This window comes from Rhea pennata, chromosome 4, assembly GCF_028389875.1.
Source record: "Rhea pennata isolate bPtePen1 chromosome 4, bPtePen1.pri, whole genome shotgun sequence".
Classification (NCBI taxonomy): domain Eukaryota; kingdom Metazoa; phylum Chordata; class Aves; order Rheiformes; family Rheidae; genus Rhea; species Rhea pennata.
In genome coordinates this window covers 12,097,667-12,116,177 of record NC_084666.1, presented here as the reverse complement: position 1 = coordinate 12,116,177, position 18,511 = coordinate 12,097,667, and the positions used below count along the sequence as shown (strand labels likewise).

Here is an 18,511-nt window from a genome sequence, read left to right as displayed (position 1 = left end):
TATCATAACAGTGGGATGGTCTGCAACGCTGAGTACAAGGGTGGTGCGAGAGCCCCATGCAACACAGCGCAGCCAGAAAAACAGGTATATTAATAATAAAATAAAGAGGAGACTATGAAAGTTAAGGATCACATTAGACTGCTCAGAGACAGATGTTAGGAGGAGCACAAGTTGCACCTTTAAAAGTTCCTGTCACCATCGCAGCTAGCTGGGGACAACTCTTCCCTCTCCACTTCCCTACCAGCATGTTGGCAGAGGATCTGTCCTGCATCTAAACAATATGGGCAAAAGGCCACCTACCATTACCACGCCAGTGCTGCTCTACTGCATTTTCTGGTGCCATCACACAGCTAATGTCTCAAGCACTACTGGTTTTGTTGAGGGGGTGATATATTAAAAGTGACAAATTGCAGTAAGGGAAAAGTCTATGGGTTAGAGGTGAAAATCTGTAACTGCAGTGTTCCTTCTCAGTTTAATGTGGCAAAACAAAGCTGGGTCAGAAAATAAAAACAGTATTCTGAAAAATTCATGGTTTTCACTTCTAGCTCATGGCCTCATGACCAGGGCATTTTCCTAGGATGGTAAGCTGTTACTCCGAAAAAGAAATAGCAGATCCTTGAACCTGGCTTGCCTACCTTTCAGTGAAATCTTCTAATCAGTGTTTAATCAGTAACAAGATGTGAAAAATAGAAAATAAAGTCCCTATGGCCCTTGATGGCAGTCAACAAGTTGTTCCAGGTTATACATACAGATCTGTTCAGTAAATCAGAAATTCTTAAAGAGACACTGATGTATTTCTGCAATTTTTTTCCCAAGAGGTCGATGTTTTCAAAAAAAAAGGCCCATCCAAAGTTCCTGGGTGCTTTATGCAACTCACTGTGGGCAGACAAATCTGAGCAGCTTTTCATCAGCCCTGAGCTTCCCTGGCACAAGGGACACGCAGTCACTCTGAGAAACCAGGTGTGAACTGTACCTTTCCCACGGATGGATCAGTGCTGAACATGAAACCTCTTCAATCTTTTTATCTTCGAACTACATTTTCCGGAAAATGAATGCACACAAAAAAATGACCACCCAGGCTCCCGCACTCTTTACGTCCCTGTGCCAACTCACAGTCTGATTGCTCATATGTGACATTTTTCCATCACCTTTTTTCACTCTAGAGTTAGGTGTTTATAATAGAAACACAGAAGCTCTGGCAGCAACAAACCTGCTGGGCACTGCTGCAATTGAAACCTTTTAAAGCCAAATGTTTTGGATGAGTTTCTTGTATTTTTGTTTTAAAGAACATTTTTGTGCTTGTTTGTTCAAACTTGGTTTCTTCAGTGAAGGAATGTTCCCTGGCTCCTTTTCAGGATGTTTACTGTCCCTTTAGCTTGAGGAACTGAATCACCAGTTGTGTGTGTGTGTTCATGCTCTAGCAAAAAGATTTGTACAACCTCTTCTGCGAATTCCTCCAGAACAAAAGGTAAATTCTGTTTGTCTTCCTATTGGAAGGAAAGTTCATTGCTCTATTTTTTCTTGATTTAGATCAAAATACAATTTGGATACTAGATTTTTTGATTTAGAGTGAATTATGATATGTTCTTTAGTAGAGGCACAACAAGTATGTATTTTAACACACCCTTTCAGAACATTTATAATATATATATAAAAAGTTTAAAATACATGCACTTGTTGTGCTATCGAGAGTATTGACTCCATAATTCGATTCTCTACTACAGTGATTACGAGGAATAACTCCACTGATGTTAGTGGAGATACAGTAGTGTAAAATTGACACAATCCAGTGTCTGACTGCATATCAGACTCACTGAAAACTGATATAAAGATGAATGGCCTGGAAGGAAAAAAGCTGCTGTTTAGAATCCTTTTTGCAAAACAAAAATACCTATAACATCAAATGACATAGTCATGATACAGGATATTAGATATCATCAGCTTGTATAAAAGAATGAAGCTATTCTGACTTATATCAAATGAGATTTTGAAGCTTATTTAGTAACTTTGCATTTGCTCATGATCTTTCCAAACACCACGACAATTTTCAGCCTTTTCCTTTGTCAGTAGCTTTTTTTTTTTGTTCAGTTTGAATACGTATCGCAAATGATTTGTATATCTGAACAAAAGAACGAATTAAAAGAGCTTTGGCAGACTGTGATGTTTGCTGATAACATTAAATCAAGCAGTAAAAACCAAACCAAAACAAAAAAACCTGTCTTTTTGCCATAAAGATCACATTGGCCCAAGATCAGGATATTATGAGCTGAAAATGTCTACCAAAGACCGATGACTGTGCAGTTACTCAATGTGAAATAGGGAAGGCTTCTTTTCTAGGGAACACCGACTCCCTCTGCTCGGTTCACAGGCATCACTTGTCCATTTACTTTCTATTAACACTGTATCAGATCCAAATGAGAACTTTATCCAAAAGTAACTACCATTTTTCCATAAAAGGTAGTATAAAAATGATAACTACACAAAAAAATCATGCTTTAGACCGAATATATTAAATAAAAATCTTTTATCAGATAAAGTAACAATTTTTGTTTGTTCTGACCACGGACTCAGTGATAGATCTGCTGAATTTCCTGACTGTTCACTCCAAGAAAGCTACCAGTTATCAGGCAAAATCAAAGCACGTCTGCTCCAGCAGCAGTAGAAGAGAGGCTTCGCTGCTCTCACACCCAGGCTGGGAGTCACCTCTTTGCTGGAAGCTCGGGGAAGGCCGCAGGATGGGAAGAGCTGCGACTGCCGTCCAGGCTCCTGAGGACATGCTGCTCAGAGGTGCAGACTGGACCTTGCCTGGCCATGAAGAGTGCCAGAACCTCGTGCTCTTCTCTACGTTGCTTTCATCACCAAAGCGCCTTAGGCACGGCTTACAGACAGGTTTACTTTATTCTCTCATTCTGTGTGGACAGGGGAGTAACCAGTAGCACAGTGGAGTTCTTGCAGTAGGACAGGCTTGTATCACGGGTTTTATTTTTTGGCCTCCGCTTCTGAACTCAGAAGTATGCGAGCAGTGATGCCTTTAATCAGAAATGTCAGAAATGTAGTTACGCGCTTTTCAGGCACCCAGTGGCTACAGGACCCGGGTGGTTGATGCAGCGGTGGTTCCTGCCACTTCTCATCATGTAGAAATCTTCAGATGCTGCATAACTGTCTGGGGAGTGACAGGCCCAGAGAGGTGGTAAGGGAGCTGGGGGGTTAACTAGAATAGCAAAGGAGCAGGGAATCCAAGGTCTTCCAAACAAGAAACCCCCTACACACTTGCTTTGAAAGACTAATAATGGAATTTAGTTTAGAAAAAAGTATTCTGTGTTACTAACTCTGTATCGTGAGCCAAGATCATTGTCAAATGTCCCCAATAAAACAGCAGACGCTGACACCAACATGGAAATTGCAGTGCCGTTAATTAGCGACAAACACAACAGAAATACGAATAGAAGAATACAAACTTGACATTTCTAATAACTTAAAAAGAAATACTGGTTTTGGTGTTAAATATTAATTAACTTTTCACCACACAATATTCATTTCGCTATATACTGAGATACTGGATTCTTATTTGTAAGCCAGAAAATAGCATAACTATAAAATCTAAATTTTCAGAAGCTGCTGGTTGACTTTTGAAGCAAGAGTAGCTGACATGAGAATTTATATCTGAAATCAAATAATGGATTGTATCGCTAGAAATTTTTCAGTAAGTTCTTTGATAACATTTGGAATGTTTCTACTTTATTGTGTTCAAAGCACATTTCTTTACTAGAGTCTTAAGTCAGACTCTCAGTCACATAAAACATCACATGTTTGTATCTGTTGTTTAAAAACTTAGACATCAATTTTGAAGCTGGGTTGACCAAAGCTTTTCCAACTGTATCTTGCTGATGATATCAGCTATTGAAAAAAAAAATGTTCTTAACAGATGTGGTGTGATTATATTTGCTCTTGATATTAGACAGCTTGAAGATTTTGAAGAGGAAAAGTAGATATTCTATATACAGCACCTATAAATGAACTTTTTTTTCTAGCAGTGTGAGAATTATTTTCAAACAGTAGATACTCCAAAGCATAATCTGAAAACATGACAGTAGTGTCATATATTTACATGTTTTTTATCACTCCAAAAATAAGCAAAATGTTTTAAACTTAGCATTAGGTTTGAATTATCAAGGCAAGGCAAAATATCATTATCTCAGTTACAGAGAACTTACTGAATCCTTGGACATCATGTTATACAAAGTGGTATTTAATTTTCTTGTTACTTCTTTTCCTTTTCTAATTCAGATTACAGGGATTCTAGCATAATGAAATGCAAATACTCTAGCAAACCAGTTCAGCAGTAAATATACATTTCTTTACAAAGATGTGTAGCAAAAACTGCAACAGAGAAAAACAGACTGTACCATGCTGCTTGTAGATAGGAGGTTTCCTATAGATGTTATCTTTTACGCCAGTGTCTGAGAAAGAGGGAAGGAAAGAACAAAAGAGTAAGCAAGCAGTTTAGATCATGTTGCTCCTGTGTCCTCTCAACAACACTAAAATGCAAACTCGTGCAAAGACCACCTATTCATTCACTGGTTTGCTATTCACTGGTAATTGTAAGAGAATTCAGTATTGCTCATCATCGATATATATTTAAAACATTGGCTATGCCTACCTAGACAGCCTAGTCTATCTAAATAAGTCCCTCAAAATGCTTCAAGACACCTCAAGTGACATCCATTTGCTGGTATGTAGATGGCCTATCTGAGCTACCAATTCATAGTCAACACAGAGAAACTGGCTACACTTCTCCATCATTGCAGCAAAGTTGTCTGTAATAGTCAGACTTGAAAAGGGACTACTTCTCCATTCATTATCAGAGACTGCACATGTTCAGATGTAGACATTTTTACCAGAAATGCCTAATGTTCTCAAACAAAGTTGTATTGCTTCTCTACAGCTTGAGCTGTAGAACTGACTCAGCCTTCCAGGTATTTTTGGTAAGCCCTCAAGGTCACACTCCAGGATTCCCATAGCATGCTGTATGGATGTCAAAATTAGGTCTACAGACCTGAGCAGATAAAATTCGTCATTATGGTGCATTCATAGAAAAGTCAGCCTCAGAAGCCAAACATAAATAAACTATTCCACTAAGTAGGTAGATGGGCTTAGCCCTGAAAAAGCTGAAGAGCGTAGACATAAATCTAGCGTGCTTGTAAATTGAAAGTGAGCTTGAAAATGGATGTATGCAAGGACACAACTACTGTGGGCTTCATGGTGACCCAAAGCTTTTCATCTGTCTTAAAGTATATATTAATGTGACTCTGTAAGTCAGAGAGTAGATAGATAAGTGAAAAACAAATATAGAAACAAAAAACTTTCAGTCTTCCCTCCTTCACAGCAATCAACAGACTATGCAGTTGTGGCACTAAAAGTAGCTGCATCCTTGTAGTTTAATAACATCTGTCATTGTGTGCCTCCCTTAATGCAAACTTTTTTTATACATAAGCAACCAGTACTGTAACTCTTTTATTTCTGAGACCAAGTTTAACAGATAATGGACTCTTACTCATTAAAAGTTTTCTTGCATTGAAGTTCTAAGTTCACAAATCAATGTAAAAATAAAAATACAATTAGAAGAGAATAAATAGGTGCCAGCAATTGAAGATCAAAAGCAAAGCAGTGAATGCCTACCTGGAATATGGAAATGCCTAGGAGCCTGCTGATAGACAGAAGGTGAAGATTTGCTGTCTGAGTACATGGATAAACTTGGAGTGCTCCGACCACTTTCACTGCCTCCAAGGGGAAGAGCAAAGAAAGCAGATAAAAGAAAAAAAATGGAAAGCAAAGTAGAGTATTTCAAGCATAAAAGCTTGTTCAGAATGACTTGTTAATCCAACTTTTTAAAATAAATCGGTTGTGTAAAGCCTATTATTTTTCAGCACAGTATATTTGCTCAATCTCCAAACAGAATGATGAATTTTAGTTTTCAACTATCTCATCAATAATAAATGCTTAATAGATAATATCAGATTAAACTGCAATCTTGCATCCCTGCTGCAGTCTTGCATCCCCACTTCTCTTTTGGAAATATTTTAATGTAGAAAACAAAAGGACAAAAACACCCATAATCCTATAATATGTTTTGCATAGCCTTAAGTGAATAATCTATTAGTTGAGTTTTTGAGAAGTTTAATGCTATGGCTTATAGCATTATAGCCTGCCTTTAAAACCATCAATAAAATCATTCAGTATTGTTTAAATTGTCTAAAACCAATATTTGGCCAATGTTTCGGTTAAGTCAAATATTCCTGCATATATCAATGACAAAAACAGACGTTGAAATTTGGTATTCCCTTCAACTTTCCCCACAGGTAACATGCCACAGCATTTTATTTTTATGCAAATAGGGTTGGATTATCAAGTCATGGATCTATAATGCCATAGCTACTTGGTAAAAAATTAAGGTATACATGGTATTGAGCTACATAAATTTTTCCTCTTATTTTGTCAAGTACTCATTGTGTACTATTTATTTCCTCTCCATTTATTTCTCCAGAGCAAACTCTATGGCATTATAGTGCTGCTTGGCAAACAAAAAAGTAAAGCTCTACTTTTTTGGGACTTGTAAAATCCAATTATAGCACTGTTAAGCAACTGGAAGCCAAACATGACATTTATTTTAACATAAAACGGTTGGTTATTTGCTGTTATTGTTTTAGTGTGGATGGAGCACAAACTTAATGGATATTAATGATGTAATTATAGCAAGTTCTTTTGAGGAAAGAAAATAGAACCGCTCAGAGCATTCGATCTGTCACTGAATGCTGATTTGAGTAAAGGGAAGCTCTATCGCTATAAAAATACTGGATTACTGTAGCAAACTAGGCCATGCCCATGGCGGGAATATCTGCTAAAAACCTGCAGCGCCGCTGTTGACAACCAGTCTGCTCGTGGGTCTGTCACTGCAAACAGAGCCCAGCGGCACTGCGTCAACAAGGTGTTGCCACTGAGTGACAGCAGGGGCAGAAGCAGCCCATACAAGATCAGAAAGATCTTGTGATATTTATCTCATGACGACTAACTGATCGGTTTTAAAAGCTGTGTTCGTTATTTCCACAGTTGGTGCAAAATTAAAACTCCAAAATTATTCAGTCTTTGCCACTGTGTACTCAATAACAATGGCTTCCAATCGAAAAAAAAAAAAATCAGAATAGCTTAGAAATTGAAATTACAATATCACATGGTATTAGACCACCACTCTTCCACAAAGAATTACAGAATTACTGGAAATCTGCAGCAGCACCAATCTGCAGTCAAGCTGTCCTCGGACAAGGAACCAGACAGTTATTCAGGTTGTTGACTCCTGTTTTGCTCTTGGGAGGAAACCATTGGTGGCAGTTTTTGCCTATGTATTTATTATTTCTTTTTTTCTTTGCTGCTTGCTCCTCAGATGCTAGGCTTCAACCTTATCAAATGAGAGGAAGCCTCAATTTCACTCTAAGTTTGACAGCAGAACAGTGTTAGTTACTTATTTAAGTAAGGTCCCTTACAATTCCAATAATTTTAAAAATCTTGCAATGTCACTCATTCCAAAGTGATGTTTCTGTTGGAAAGTTTTAATTAAAAACAAAGAAAAAATTCAACTGTTTTTCACAGTGTAACTATTCTTCATTTACTTAAAAATTAGCATGTTAATAAAAACCTTTATTCATATGTGACTTTCATGAATAATCATTTTTTCACCCTGAGATGAAGGTGTTGTACATATACAAACAGTCATTCTTTAGAGTTGGGTTGTCAGTAGCATTTTCAGGTAATTAGGAGAATGCATTGATTAGGAGGAATAAACTTGCAAGAAAACAGGATGCCAGCACAAATAACAGAGGGCAGCAAATCTGCAAACTGCTCTATGCGAGTACCACCTACGCGAAGCAGTTTGCAGAGTCATCACACAAAACTTGCTCAAAAGGGAAGAATAAAGGTTGGAATGAGGAAAAAAGTTCTTCTCGAAGCCCACTCTTACAAGCTGATGCATAGTTAGATTTTATTTAAAATTCTGCCACTTATTTCGTCAAACACAAATGAGTAGCTGTATTTCACATTTTGCATACGAATTATTTAATAATAAAGCAATCTGCAGGCCCATGTTGAAAGTCCATGTGTAGAAAGTTCAGACAGTCATTTAATCCACCCTATAATAAAAATCTCTAAAATTAGACTTCTCCACAAATTTGTCTTTTTCAAGGTTTGCCTGGCAGACACTGAGGAAGAGCTTCAAATAAGGTCTTAGAGAAAATAAAACTACTGGAGAGAGCAACTTTTCAAAGTTCTGGTTTGGTCTTCCGCCACAAGCAGCTGTAGGCTGTGATCTGATCTGCTACTCAGCGTAGGGCAGAAAACCAGAATCATGAACTCTTCCCGGGATTTTGTTTTGTTTAATTTGGAAAGGATCTGGAAAGGCTTACTTTGAACTTAAGCATCAACCGCAGAAACCCTCTGGTGTCCCTTGGCTCTTGAGAAGACAGGCTGCCCTTTTACCCCTGTGTGCATGCAGCAACCTCTCCAGACCTCCAAACACATTCCCTTTTCATACTGCTCAGGGGGTTGCCAGGGAAAAGTATAATGTTGTTTATATCTCCCTCCTTATCAGCTTTTATCTTATCTGGGAAGAAGGGAAATTTGATAATATTTTTGCAAATTCATTAAATAGCTAGAAAGTTACTGTAAGAGTTGTGCAAGTTCCCTGACTGGGGACTGAACAAGACAAATACACCATTGGCCTAAAAAGGGAGATGCCAGAGGTTATTTCCCAAACTGCATCATTCAGGATCTTGGTATGTGCATGCTGCACGAAGCTAGACAAGGATATCTGAAGACTAATATTTTCTTTCAAGCTTTCAACACTAAATAAATGGACTCTGGAAGCTTTGCTCATACACTAGAAAGGCAAGGCACTTTCTACCTCATTTTAAGTAAGTTTTTCTTCCGTAGGACTCAGGGCTGGCTTTATACTCACTGATGCCATCACTTCAACCAGAACAGCTACATGAAACCTGAGCGCTTTAACTATGTATCATACCCTGTCATTCTGAAGACCACGGACTGTGATGCTTTCTTGATGCAAGGCTGTCACAGATTTTAGTTATTTTCTCATTTTGAAGTCAAAATTCTTTAAAAAAACACCACTGCTAAATAAGGAATAGCTGAACCTATTGTTCTTTATGAGAGCTAGACTAAAGTGTATAGAAGAAGGAGCAGAAACTCAGCCACTCTTATAAGAAAAATGGCAAACGATGTCATTCTCGGGAACAGTACAACGCAAACTTTGTGAAGTCAATAGGGAGATTCTGACTGCTTTAATTTCATCAGGGTAATGAAATTTCTCTCTCTTGGAAGTTTAAAGAAAGATTTTGTATGATGTTTGTGAAGAGCTGCCTTTACAAGGATTACCCGTATTATTAATCAGTGTATTATTTTTACATTTATTTGTTTTCTTAAAAGAGCATGATTTCACTTTTTAGCAACAGAAGTCACAACATTAACCTTGGTCTGGATACAAAGCCACTGTTCTTACGATTCCACTCTTCCCACACTAACCACTTGGAAGACAAAAAAAAATAGCACACCAACGCCCTCAAAATGCTTATGAAGGTAAGGAAAGAAGACCACCTTCAACTCAGAGCAAAGAATTCGGAGAATGGAAACAGGATGGGGGCAAATCTTCACACTCCTTTCGGGCCGAGACGTTAGCTCAGGGTAAAGCAATGGGTAATTTGTATAACCGCTGCAGGGCTCGGCCTTACCTATACGGAAAAATGATAAACACACTCACCTACCTCACAGGAGCGCTGCGAGGCCCTGTAAGTTACTGCTTGCAAAATGTTTTTAGCTCATTGATAAAAAGTGCTGCAGAAACACAAAATACTATAATTTTGATCACTCTGCTAATAACTGTTTGGGCACTAGCAGCTGCCACTTGAGGATCTGTTCTTCCAGACAACAGCAGTAAGTAACTGCTGCTGCTCTGAGCAACAGCAGGTAGCACTGCATGGAAACCGATTTTAGCACAAGTGCTGCTAGGCAACTGCAGACAGGATTTGGCATAAGAGTGCCTCATACAGGGAAATCATGCAGTGCAGCACATCCGAAAGGTTTCCTTACTCAGGACATCACCTTGGATAACACGGCTTAAATTTAGAGTATGCATACTAACCCTGTTCAAGCAGCGCCTCGGAAAACACCAGGATGTGGGTCAGTCTTCCCAAAAATGTACGCGCACGCGAGCGTTTGTGGGTGTTTGCAGGTAAGGTTTAAAAGGGCAGCAATGGGGCTGATCTCATCAGCTTTTCCCCCAAATTTTTGTCTTGGTGGTCACATTTGGAAGACTTAACGCCTGATTCTGTTCTATTTATGCCAGTGAAATTCAGCTGACTGTGAACAGAATTGTTTCTGGATACATCAGGGCCTAATCAAGATGCATTAGCTGTTTTTCCAAAGGCAACGAGCATCTGCTACTCATTTGAGTTTGTATGTCAGACCTGCTCATAAGTCTGGTTCCTGCAGAGGGTCACTTCCTTTCCTGTAAGGGTTATGATGGCAAGAAGAATAGTTTTGCTTTATTAATTCAAATCGGACATGAGAGATAGGGAACGGTCATTGGAAATGTTTGCTGTTCACATCTCCTCCCCACTCTGACTGTTACTAGAGAGGACAGGCTCGGGGAGGACAACACAGTGGCTGAATGTCTTTGCTTTCTCATATTTGATTAACTGGCCAAACAAAAGCAGATTTTTCCTAAAAGGTTCATGGTATTTCCCCGTTACAGGCTCCTGTCTGCAAAATGCAGCTCACTAACAGTTAATATCCACTGCAAAACATTTTAATGGTGGCAAGACATAGTTGTGCTTTTTTTAATAAACAGCACAGATACCTTGCTACTCATTGCTGCTACAATGATTTAACTGGTACACCTAGCATAATTTCTGTTAATACCACAAATGATAAAAATAATCTCTAAATGTAGGTTTGAAGGTTAGATAATTGATTATCCAATGTTGGAGCCAATGTTATAACATCTATTTAGCTTTACCAAAATAGGGAAAAGGTAAACACTCTACACTATCATGAACAGAATTTAAAATTTTTTCCATTTCTCATTTTCATTAGAAAAAATAATTCTTTCCCTCCACCCCTTTGAGAAACACTTAACGCTTACTGAAAAAAGCAAAAATAAGACAACCTATACTCACTCAGTTCTTAAAACTTACATGGTACATCAAGAAAGCACTTGCACAAAATTAAGACAAATCTTATCCAAGTAGAAGCCATGCTTGCACAAACATAAAAGTGAAACACATCTGAATAAATCTACAGTTACCACAGCACGGTTTTGCATTCCTGAACCTTACCTTTGAAGAAAGGGATGTAATGATGTCTGAATGTAGATGTAGGGCTTGGGTGTTGGGGCAGGGAGATGCAGCTACTGGTACCAAGAGTCTGAGTACCAGCTGGGGGCAACAGAGAGTAAGTGAAAATAGACTATTTAGTTCACTTACTGAAAGCCATAAATTACAATGCCATTCTCTTTTTCAGGAACATTTTCCTCCTGATGCTTGGAAAGCATATAATTTATATTTAAGTTTTTATCTTTCTCCGGTTACTCCTAAAATCATCACAGTGGTCGTTTTATGTGGTTGGCCAAAGGATACAGACAGACAGAAAGAGAGAATCATATAAAATGCTGATAATGTAATGCATCAGAAAATATTCCAGAAAAGGCACCACAAAAAGCATAGCTGCACTCAGGGGATAATCTGCATATTCAAAAGCTGCAAGAGTGAATGATATACGCTTATAATGGATCTAATGAAATGAAATGGGCAGAGCCTGTTCTTTCATGAGAACTGAGCTACAAGTGGGTCCAGTTCTCACTGGCCTCAGTGCGTACTGCAGGGATTTAGTCCACAGTGCACCAGAGCACTCAAGTGCATGGCTAACTTTAAGCATTTGAAGGAACGTCTCGAAGTTATTTGAGCTCTGAAAAGTTAGACGTGTGATTAAGTACTTTGAAAAACTTTCTCAAAAGTGATCCTTATTTGTTTTCCTGATTGTGGTAACATCCTGATAACACATATCTTGGAGGACTAACATTATAAAAATGACCATCCTCTAAATTTTCATTAAAGCATTAGAATTAATCTGGAATTTATTTCCTCTTTTCCCCTTGCTTTAATAGTGTGCAGCTAAGCTTCAACAGGACACAACTGCCAGATCTTCAGCAGAGACTAATCTTCCCTTTCTTCAACAGATCTTTGATACTCAATCTCATTTCCAGTTCTTCAAAAACTTTATATAGTACAAATATTCATTTCCTGTAAAAACTGTTTCTGTTACCCACATAATTTGGAAAGATGAAGAACTCCCAATTTTCCAAACTCATTTATAATTCTAATGTATCCCAAATGAAATTAAAAGACACTGAGAAAATAATAGAAATTTTCTGTATTTTCAGCCCAGATGATGGAGTGAAGAAAAATTGGAATGAATTCTGAGCAATTTAGTTGGTTATTTCTAAGGACCAAATTCTTCATAAAGTCCAAATATGAACTGGCCTTTGTATGGGGCACCCATGCCAAGATCAAAAGGGGACAATTTCTCCTCCTGTGCAACAGGAACACCAAAATGGCTGCTACTACAGCCCAAAGCTGTAATAAACATTGCAGTAAGGTTCTCAACTAAAGGATTCTGGCCTTCAAAAACCAGTCAGTGAGTGGATTCACTAGCCATTCCTCCAGCTCTTGCCCTATGGTGCAGAAAGCCACCACGGACTATAACCCTGGCACAAGGGTTATACAAGGAATAGGAAGTCACCTAAGTACTCTCATGGCTTTGGACACTTGCTGCTACAACGCTGCATGGTGTAAGAGCTGTGTTTTGACTGTGTAGTTTCAGGAAGGATGGGATCAAGATTAAGTCTCTTTTAGTCTATTACATTTTTTTTCGTTTTCAGATACATCAAATTAAGTTTTCTAGATGCCTGGGATTTCTTTCCTAGATGGTCACACCTGAAGTACTTGTCACCTTTGTTCCCATGTTACATTAAACATAATGCTGTAATGAACCACTACTCCACCTAAACAGTTTGTCAGTGCCTTCTCTACTTACAACATAAGAACAAATAGGAGGAAAATCTAGAGAATAAATAAAACTGCTTCTCAATTACCTGGTCTGCTGTAATGCTGAGGAGAATGGGATGTTGGAGTGTAGCGACCATAACCCAGAGAGCCAGCAGAACTAGGACTTGATGTCCTATACTGTTTGAAAGATCTATCATCTTGGTCACCCTGAGAACAACAGAGAAAAATATAAGTCATTATGAAAGAGAAATCACTTTCAAAACAGGCAAGATATGCCTGTTTCGGTGTCTTGTAGAAAGAACTCGATTCTGCTGTAACAATCCATGCAATCCCAATGAAATGAGGGCAGCTTTCAGCTGTAAGCACCTCCACTGAAGTAAGACTCCAGGAGTTCTGGAACTGCCAAATATCAGAAAAGGTCATCTTAATTGGAAAGTCAACAAATAAATGAATTTTAAATAACAATATTATTTAAAAAGAACAGGTCATCGTAAAAATATTGTTTCAGCACCATGCAACTTCCCACTCTGCAACATTCTATAATGTTTTAACAAAAGTTGGTAGAAGATGAGATCAGGTAGCATGATATAGCTATGGTCACTTTGTGCGAATGGCTGCATAATAAGAGTATAATGATTACAGACAATACAAAATCAGCACTCTTTGGCTTGATTACATCACAAAATCTACTTTGCCTGCTGTATAAATTGTTTAACATACCATACTATGAGTAAAACATTGTTATTATTAGTGAAGCAACTGATTTAAACACTGATAAACAGCATTAAAAATATTGCTGCAGCATTGTGCAATGCAAGTCATATAATCTACTTCCACTAGAAACTTGACTTCAGCTACTTAAAACTAGGAAAACCATTAATGAATGAATTAGATGTGGAAATGATTTTATGGAAACTGGGTACAAATTCAAAGTCAATTATCTTGTTTCTTTTTATACAACTCAGAAATGGCTCGAGTGAAGTCCAAACTAGAACAAACCAGTGCAGCCTACAGAGGCTTCCGACAGAAAGTCGTATTCCAAAGAAGGTTCCCCCCACTCTTTCAGTAGGAGTGAGTGAAGAACATGCTATCCCAGAGCAGGTGTTAGGAGCTTGTCATGACTCCTGGGACATCTTCAGGCGTCTGTGTGACTCCCACTGGATCGTTCATCATTTATACACATGGGAGATCCTACTTGGCTACATCATCACCTTCCAGATTCCAATCAGGGCAACTTAATTATATCCATCCACTCATCTTTAGAGTCTTCCTGCCTGAAGTTTCCCACTAGGCTCTGGGATTATCCTTGAACCTTCAGAGATGTACCATGTTCTCCCATTACAGCCATCAGCTCCTTTCCTCTGGCTCATGTGTGCTCTATCTCCTTCATCTCACCCCAGACTTACTTAACTATGTAAAAAAAAATGGAAAAATAGTTTTATATAGTGAAAAGTGACATTATTATTTAAATATCCATTTCAGAAACAAAAAATTGTCCAAAAGAGGGAGAACAGCCGATGTCTTCCTAAGCATGTAGCGTTGTGTAGGCATTCTGTCACCATCTCCTCCAACCCCTGTGTGAGATACTTCTGTCCTTAAGTAGTCACATTATTTAGTAGCTATTCTAACTTCTGTAAAGAGTTACATGCAGCACAGCAATGCTCTGGAAAACCTTGTAATGTTACTTAAATACTGTAATAGCGTCAGCTTATAAGAGTGATTTATAACATGTCCAATTGTATGATACAGTGAAATTTTCTTCTAATAAAATCCATGCAACGAAACTGTTGACACAAATTTGCAGAAGCTTGAGAACCTGACCATAGACTTGTTAGAGAAAGGCATGAAACATGGAAAAGCTGAATAACCTGGGAGAATTCATACGATGTGAATCACAGCTGCATCACGCTCCAGACCAATGTCACTTCTGGAATTTAATACTATGACAGTTACCTAACAGATAGCTAATTCAAATCAAATTATTATACTTCTGAAACACCAAGACTTCACATTGATAATTTCAGACCATACCTTTTGTTTCTGTAAGGAACAATCAAGTTCATGAAATCTAATTTTAAATACAGCATGCTTTTAGTTTTAAACTATCAAATAAATCACATTTCTATTAGGTGACTTCTCTTTTTACTCAGTGCTGACAGTGCCAATTGGTGATTTATAATCCTTAATGGAAACTCCCAAGTTGTTGTTAGACCTTATTCTCCAGTATTACTATAATTTTAAAACACATTTCTGCTAAAATAAAACTAGGGTAATGAGCCAGACCTCTAACATTCAATTGAGTTTCTGTCTGGGAAGGAAATTCTTTCACTGCTTCTAAAGTGATACTGTTTGGAGTAGAATTGACTGTTTTTGACCGTTTATGTCCATCAAAAATATACAAACATAAAAATTTAGATATATGCAACTGATTTAACAGTATGTGCGTCCAAACAGTACAAATAGTTTTAACTATTTGTGAAATTAAAAGAAATAATAAAAAAAAGGTTATGCCAAGCATCAAAGTCAACTCATGCTGATAGCTTTAAATGTAAAAACAAAGTATGTTTCCCAATGTAGTTTATTCAGTAGAGCTTGAAGAAGTGATCACAAGACAACCTCCCTTTCAGGAAGCGTGGATGGCAGCAGCGACAGATGCATACAGATGACGATCCAGAAGCAGAGCACGTATTCAGCACAAGTAACACGATTTAAAACAGAAATGGCGAAACCCCATGCACTGTAGAGGCAAGAGGCAAGCCACCCGTGTTGGACTCTGCTGCTCATCACTATGACCGAGTTTAATGCATCACGAAACGGGTCAGAAGAGGAGAACACAGGCACTGGGGATTACCTCAGTAGGTGTTGGAGAGAGCAACTGAGGTGACTGCAAACAGCAACACACAAAGTCACAAATTAGTGGTTAAAATTCATGCATGATGTTACTTGTGAGAGCAACTGCTCTTAAAATATCAATATCCATGTATAACCCAATACTGTTAAGAATAATACCTGTCAATTAAGCTAGGGATATTTTCCTTTTTCTTTGCTTTTTAAACAAAATGATGAAGAACAAGTTGTAAGTCCCTTCATACACAGCTTTTGCTGATTTTATTGCTATGAAACCCTGTGGTCACATCTGGCAAGTACTGTACCACAGAGAGTGCTGCTATCAGGAAAACTCGCATTTAAAACAACTACCTTAAAGACACAAGCCCTAGTTGAATCTGCCTTGAAGTTTCTCCAAAAACTGGATTAGAATTTTGTTGTTTGGGGCTGGATGTGTTTTAAGGAAAACAAAAATAACTTTACTATTTAATTTTTAATTAAACATTACATAATCTGACAATTTGCTGTGCACTCATTTTCCTTTCAAAATTGAATGGTAAATTTTGTTATTTGAGCCTAAATCTACAGTAGTATCACTCACACCGCTGGAGTTGCAGGTATAGCTGGGATGCTGAAATGTGGGAGAGGCTATGTCATTAGCTCTGCCAGGATCAAGGATACAAATGTTTGGAGCTCCATGAAAATCCATGTTGGACTGAGAGCCACGGCCCAGAATCCCTTCTTGGTTTAAGCACCTAGAAAAAGATGACTGACTCCCACTTTATTGCGTTTTGAGATAACACTGAGGTACGGCCAACACGAACGCCTACATTAGCAGACCTCCCTGAGCCAGCTTTGAACTAGCAGCACAACCTCCAGGGGCAGAGCAGATGTGGTACGACCCTGGCTGCGGGCTTCAAAATATGCTTAAGCGTGAAGGCAGAAAAACGGGTAGTCAGTCTGGTATCTTAATCATTGTTAACTTAGGTATCTAGCTTAAAGCTTGCTCAAATATATCTAAATGCTAACAGTCACGGCTGCAGTGGACATACATTTCTTCTTGGCCTTGCTTGGTTCTTTGGAAGAAATCAAGCAAAGAGCCGCCTTCAGGGAGAGCTCCAGGCTGCTGCTCTGAAGTGAGCAAAAGTATCATCTCCTGCAGCCCCACGGGAAAAAGGTCTGCTTTATGATGTGGCTTTTTTTATATTCTGTTATGGAATATATCTCCTGAAAAGGCCAATGACCCCAGTTCTCCCAATAAACTTCTGTAGCAAGCTAACCACTGAGCCACAGAGTAAAAGCAGGGGACAGGGGTAATATCCTCTTCACTGTAGGTTTTTTTTTGGTTGGTTGGTTGGTGTCTTCAAAGCTGAACTGCAGCTACCTTGTAACCTGTTCCTGAAAATGTGCTGCTGAGGTTTCCTAAGCTCACAGCCACGGTAGCCCAGCAGAAGCACGAGCTGCCACTGCACTTGGGTGGTTTTGGTGTGCCGCTGGGTGGTGGGACTTGCTGCTGCCCGGTGCCTTCCCAGGATTTCAGCAGAAGGCTGCTCAGTATATGCAGCTCTGTCAAGTTGAGATGCAGATGGGCAGGCAAGAGGGGGCAAAAATATTACCAGCACCCAGGAATTTCAGCGTAAAAAGGAAGTGCCAATGTTACATAGGCTCAGGGCTAGGTAGCCGCTAAGCAGAGGCTTTCAGTTTCATGAATTCATAAACCTAAATATCATTTAAATCCTTTACCAGATAAAATCTTAATTCTTTTACCGTTCATTGTAGCGAGCTACTTTGGTTCAGCACTGTACAGAGGAGATTTGGAAGCGAATCGGCAAGACGTGACCTATGTGTGGCCCTTCACATGAGAGAAGCTGCAGATTTTAGTGGAACTGATTACAGATAAAATGCCTGAGTGGCTGCAGGACTGATACTCTTATAAACAGTATGGCTGTTATTTAAATTATTAATTTCTAACCCATATTTACATCTGTAGAGAACAAAGTGGACTTACATTCTACATAGTGCATATCTTAATAATACATCTAATGTATCTGAGAGGTTTTAATTTGCAAAAAGTGCCCAGAATTACAAAAGAAATCAGAAATTGAAACAAAAGGTTAGGGAAGAAAGGCTAGCTTGTATAACGAGTTATATTCAAGCATGTTTCATATAAAACAGCATTAGTATTAAATAAGATTATGTTAAATTAGATTTCATTAGCACAAACTGCATAACATCAGCTCTGCACACGAAAAGGGCAAAATGCAGGCATGACACGAGGATGAACTTTAAAAAGGAACAGTTGAAAGAAACTTGTGCATAGAGAACTGATACTTTCATTGTATTTACCAAAATAACATAGTACACTTAAAAAAAAAAACATGAAAGACCTTTGGCTTGGTTTCTGATTTTTGCATTATAATTAGCAATGGTTCCTGTTTTTTACCGCATGCATGTACAACTCCTCTCATAGATAAATGTATTTTCATTACATGTCATCTACTTAAAAAATGATCACAGAAAGCAATGCATTAATTTCCATGAACTAGAAAGTGAAAGGTATA

General features: G+C 38.4%; 1 protein-coding gene across 7 annotated transcripts in view; it reads right to left on the bottom strand.

Annotated features, from left to right (window-relative positions):
• ABLIM2 (actin binding LIM protein family member 2) overlaps positions 1-18,511 on the bottom strand; it is a 140,780-nt gene that overhangs the window by 26,013 nt on the left and 96,256 nt on the right. For 4 of the 7 annotated variants that reach the window (XR_009958385.1, XM_062575291.1, XM_062575290.1 and 1 more), the window contains 4 exons: positions 13,211-13,331; positions 11,397-11,495; positions 5,680-5,781; positions 4,407-4,460 (listed from right to left, as the gene is read on the bottom strand). Coding sequence is in view for 6 of the 7 variants with exons in the window: in XM_062575291.1 (XP_062431275.1) it covers positions 4,407-4,460; positions 5,680-5,781; positions 11,397-11,495; positions 13,211-13,331 (376 nt within the window). In the remaining variant the exon portion in view is untranslated. The remainder of the gene's footprint in view (positions 1-4,406; positions 4,461-5,679; positions 5,782-11,396; positions 11,496-13,210; positions 13,332-18,511) is intronic. The other 3 variants (XM_062575292.1, XM_062575293.1, XM_062575295.1) reach the window with 3 other exon arrangements.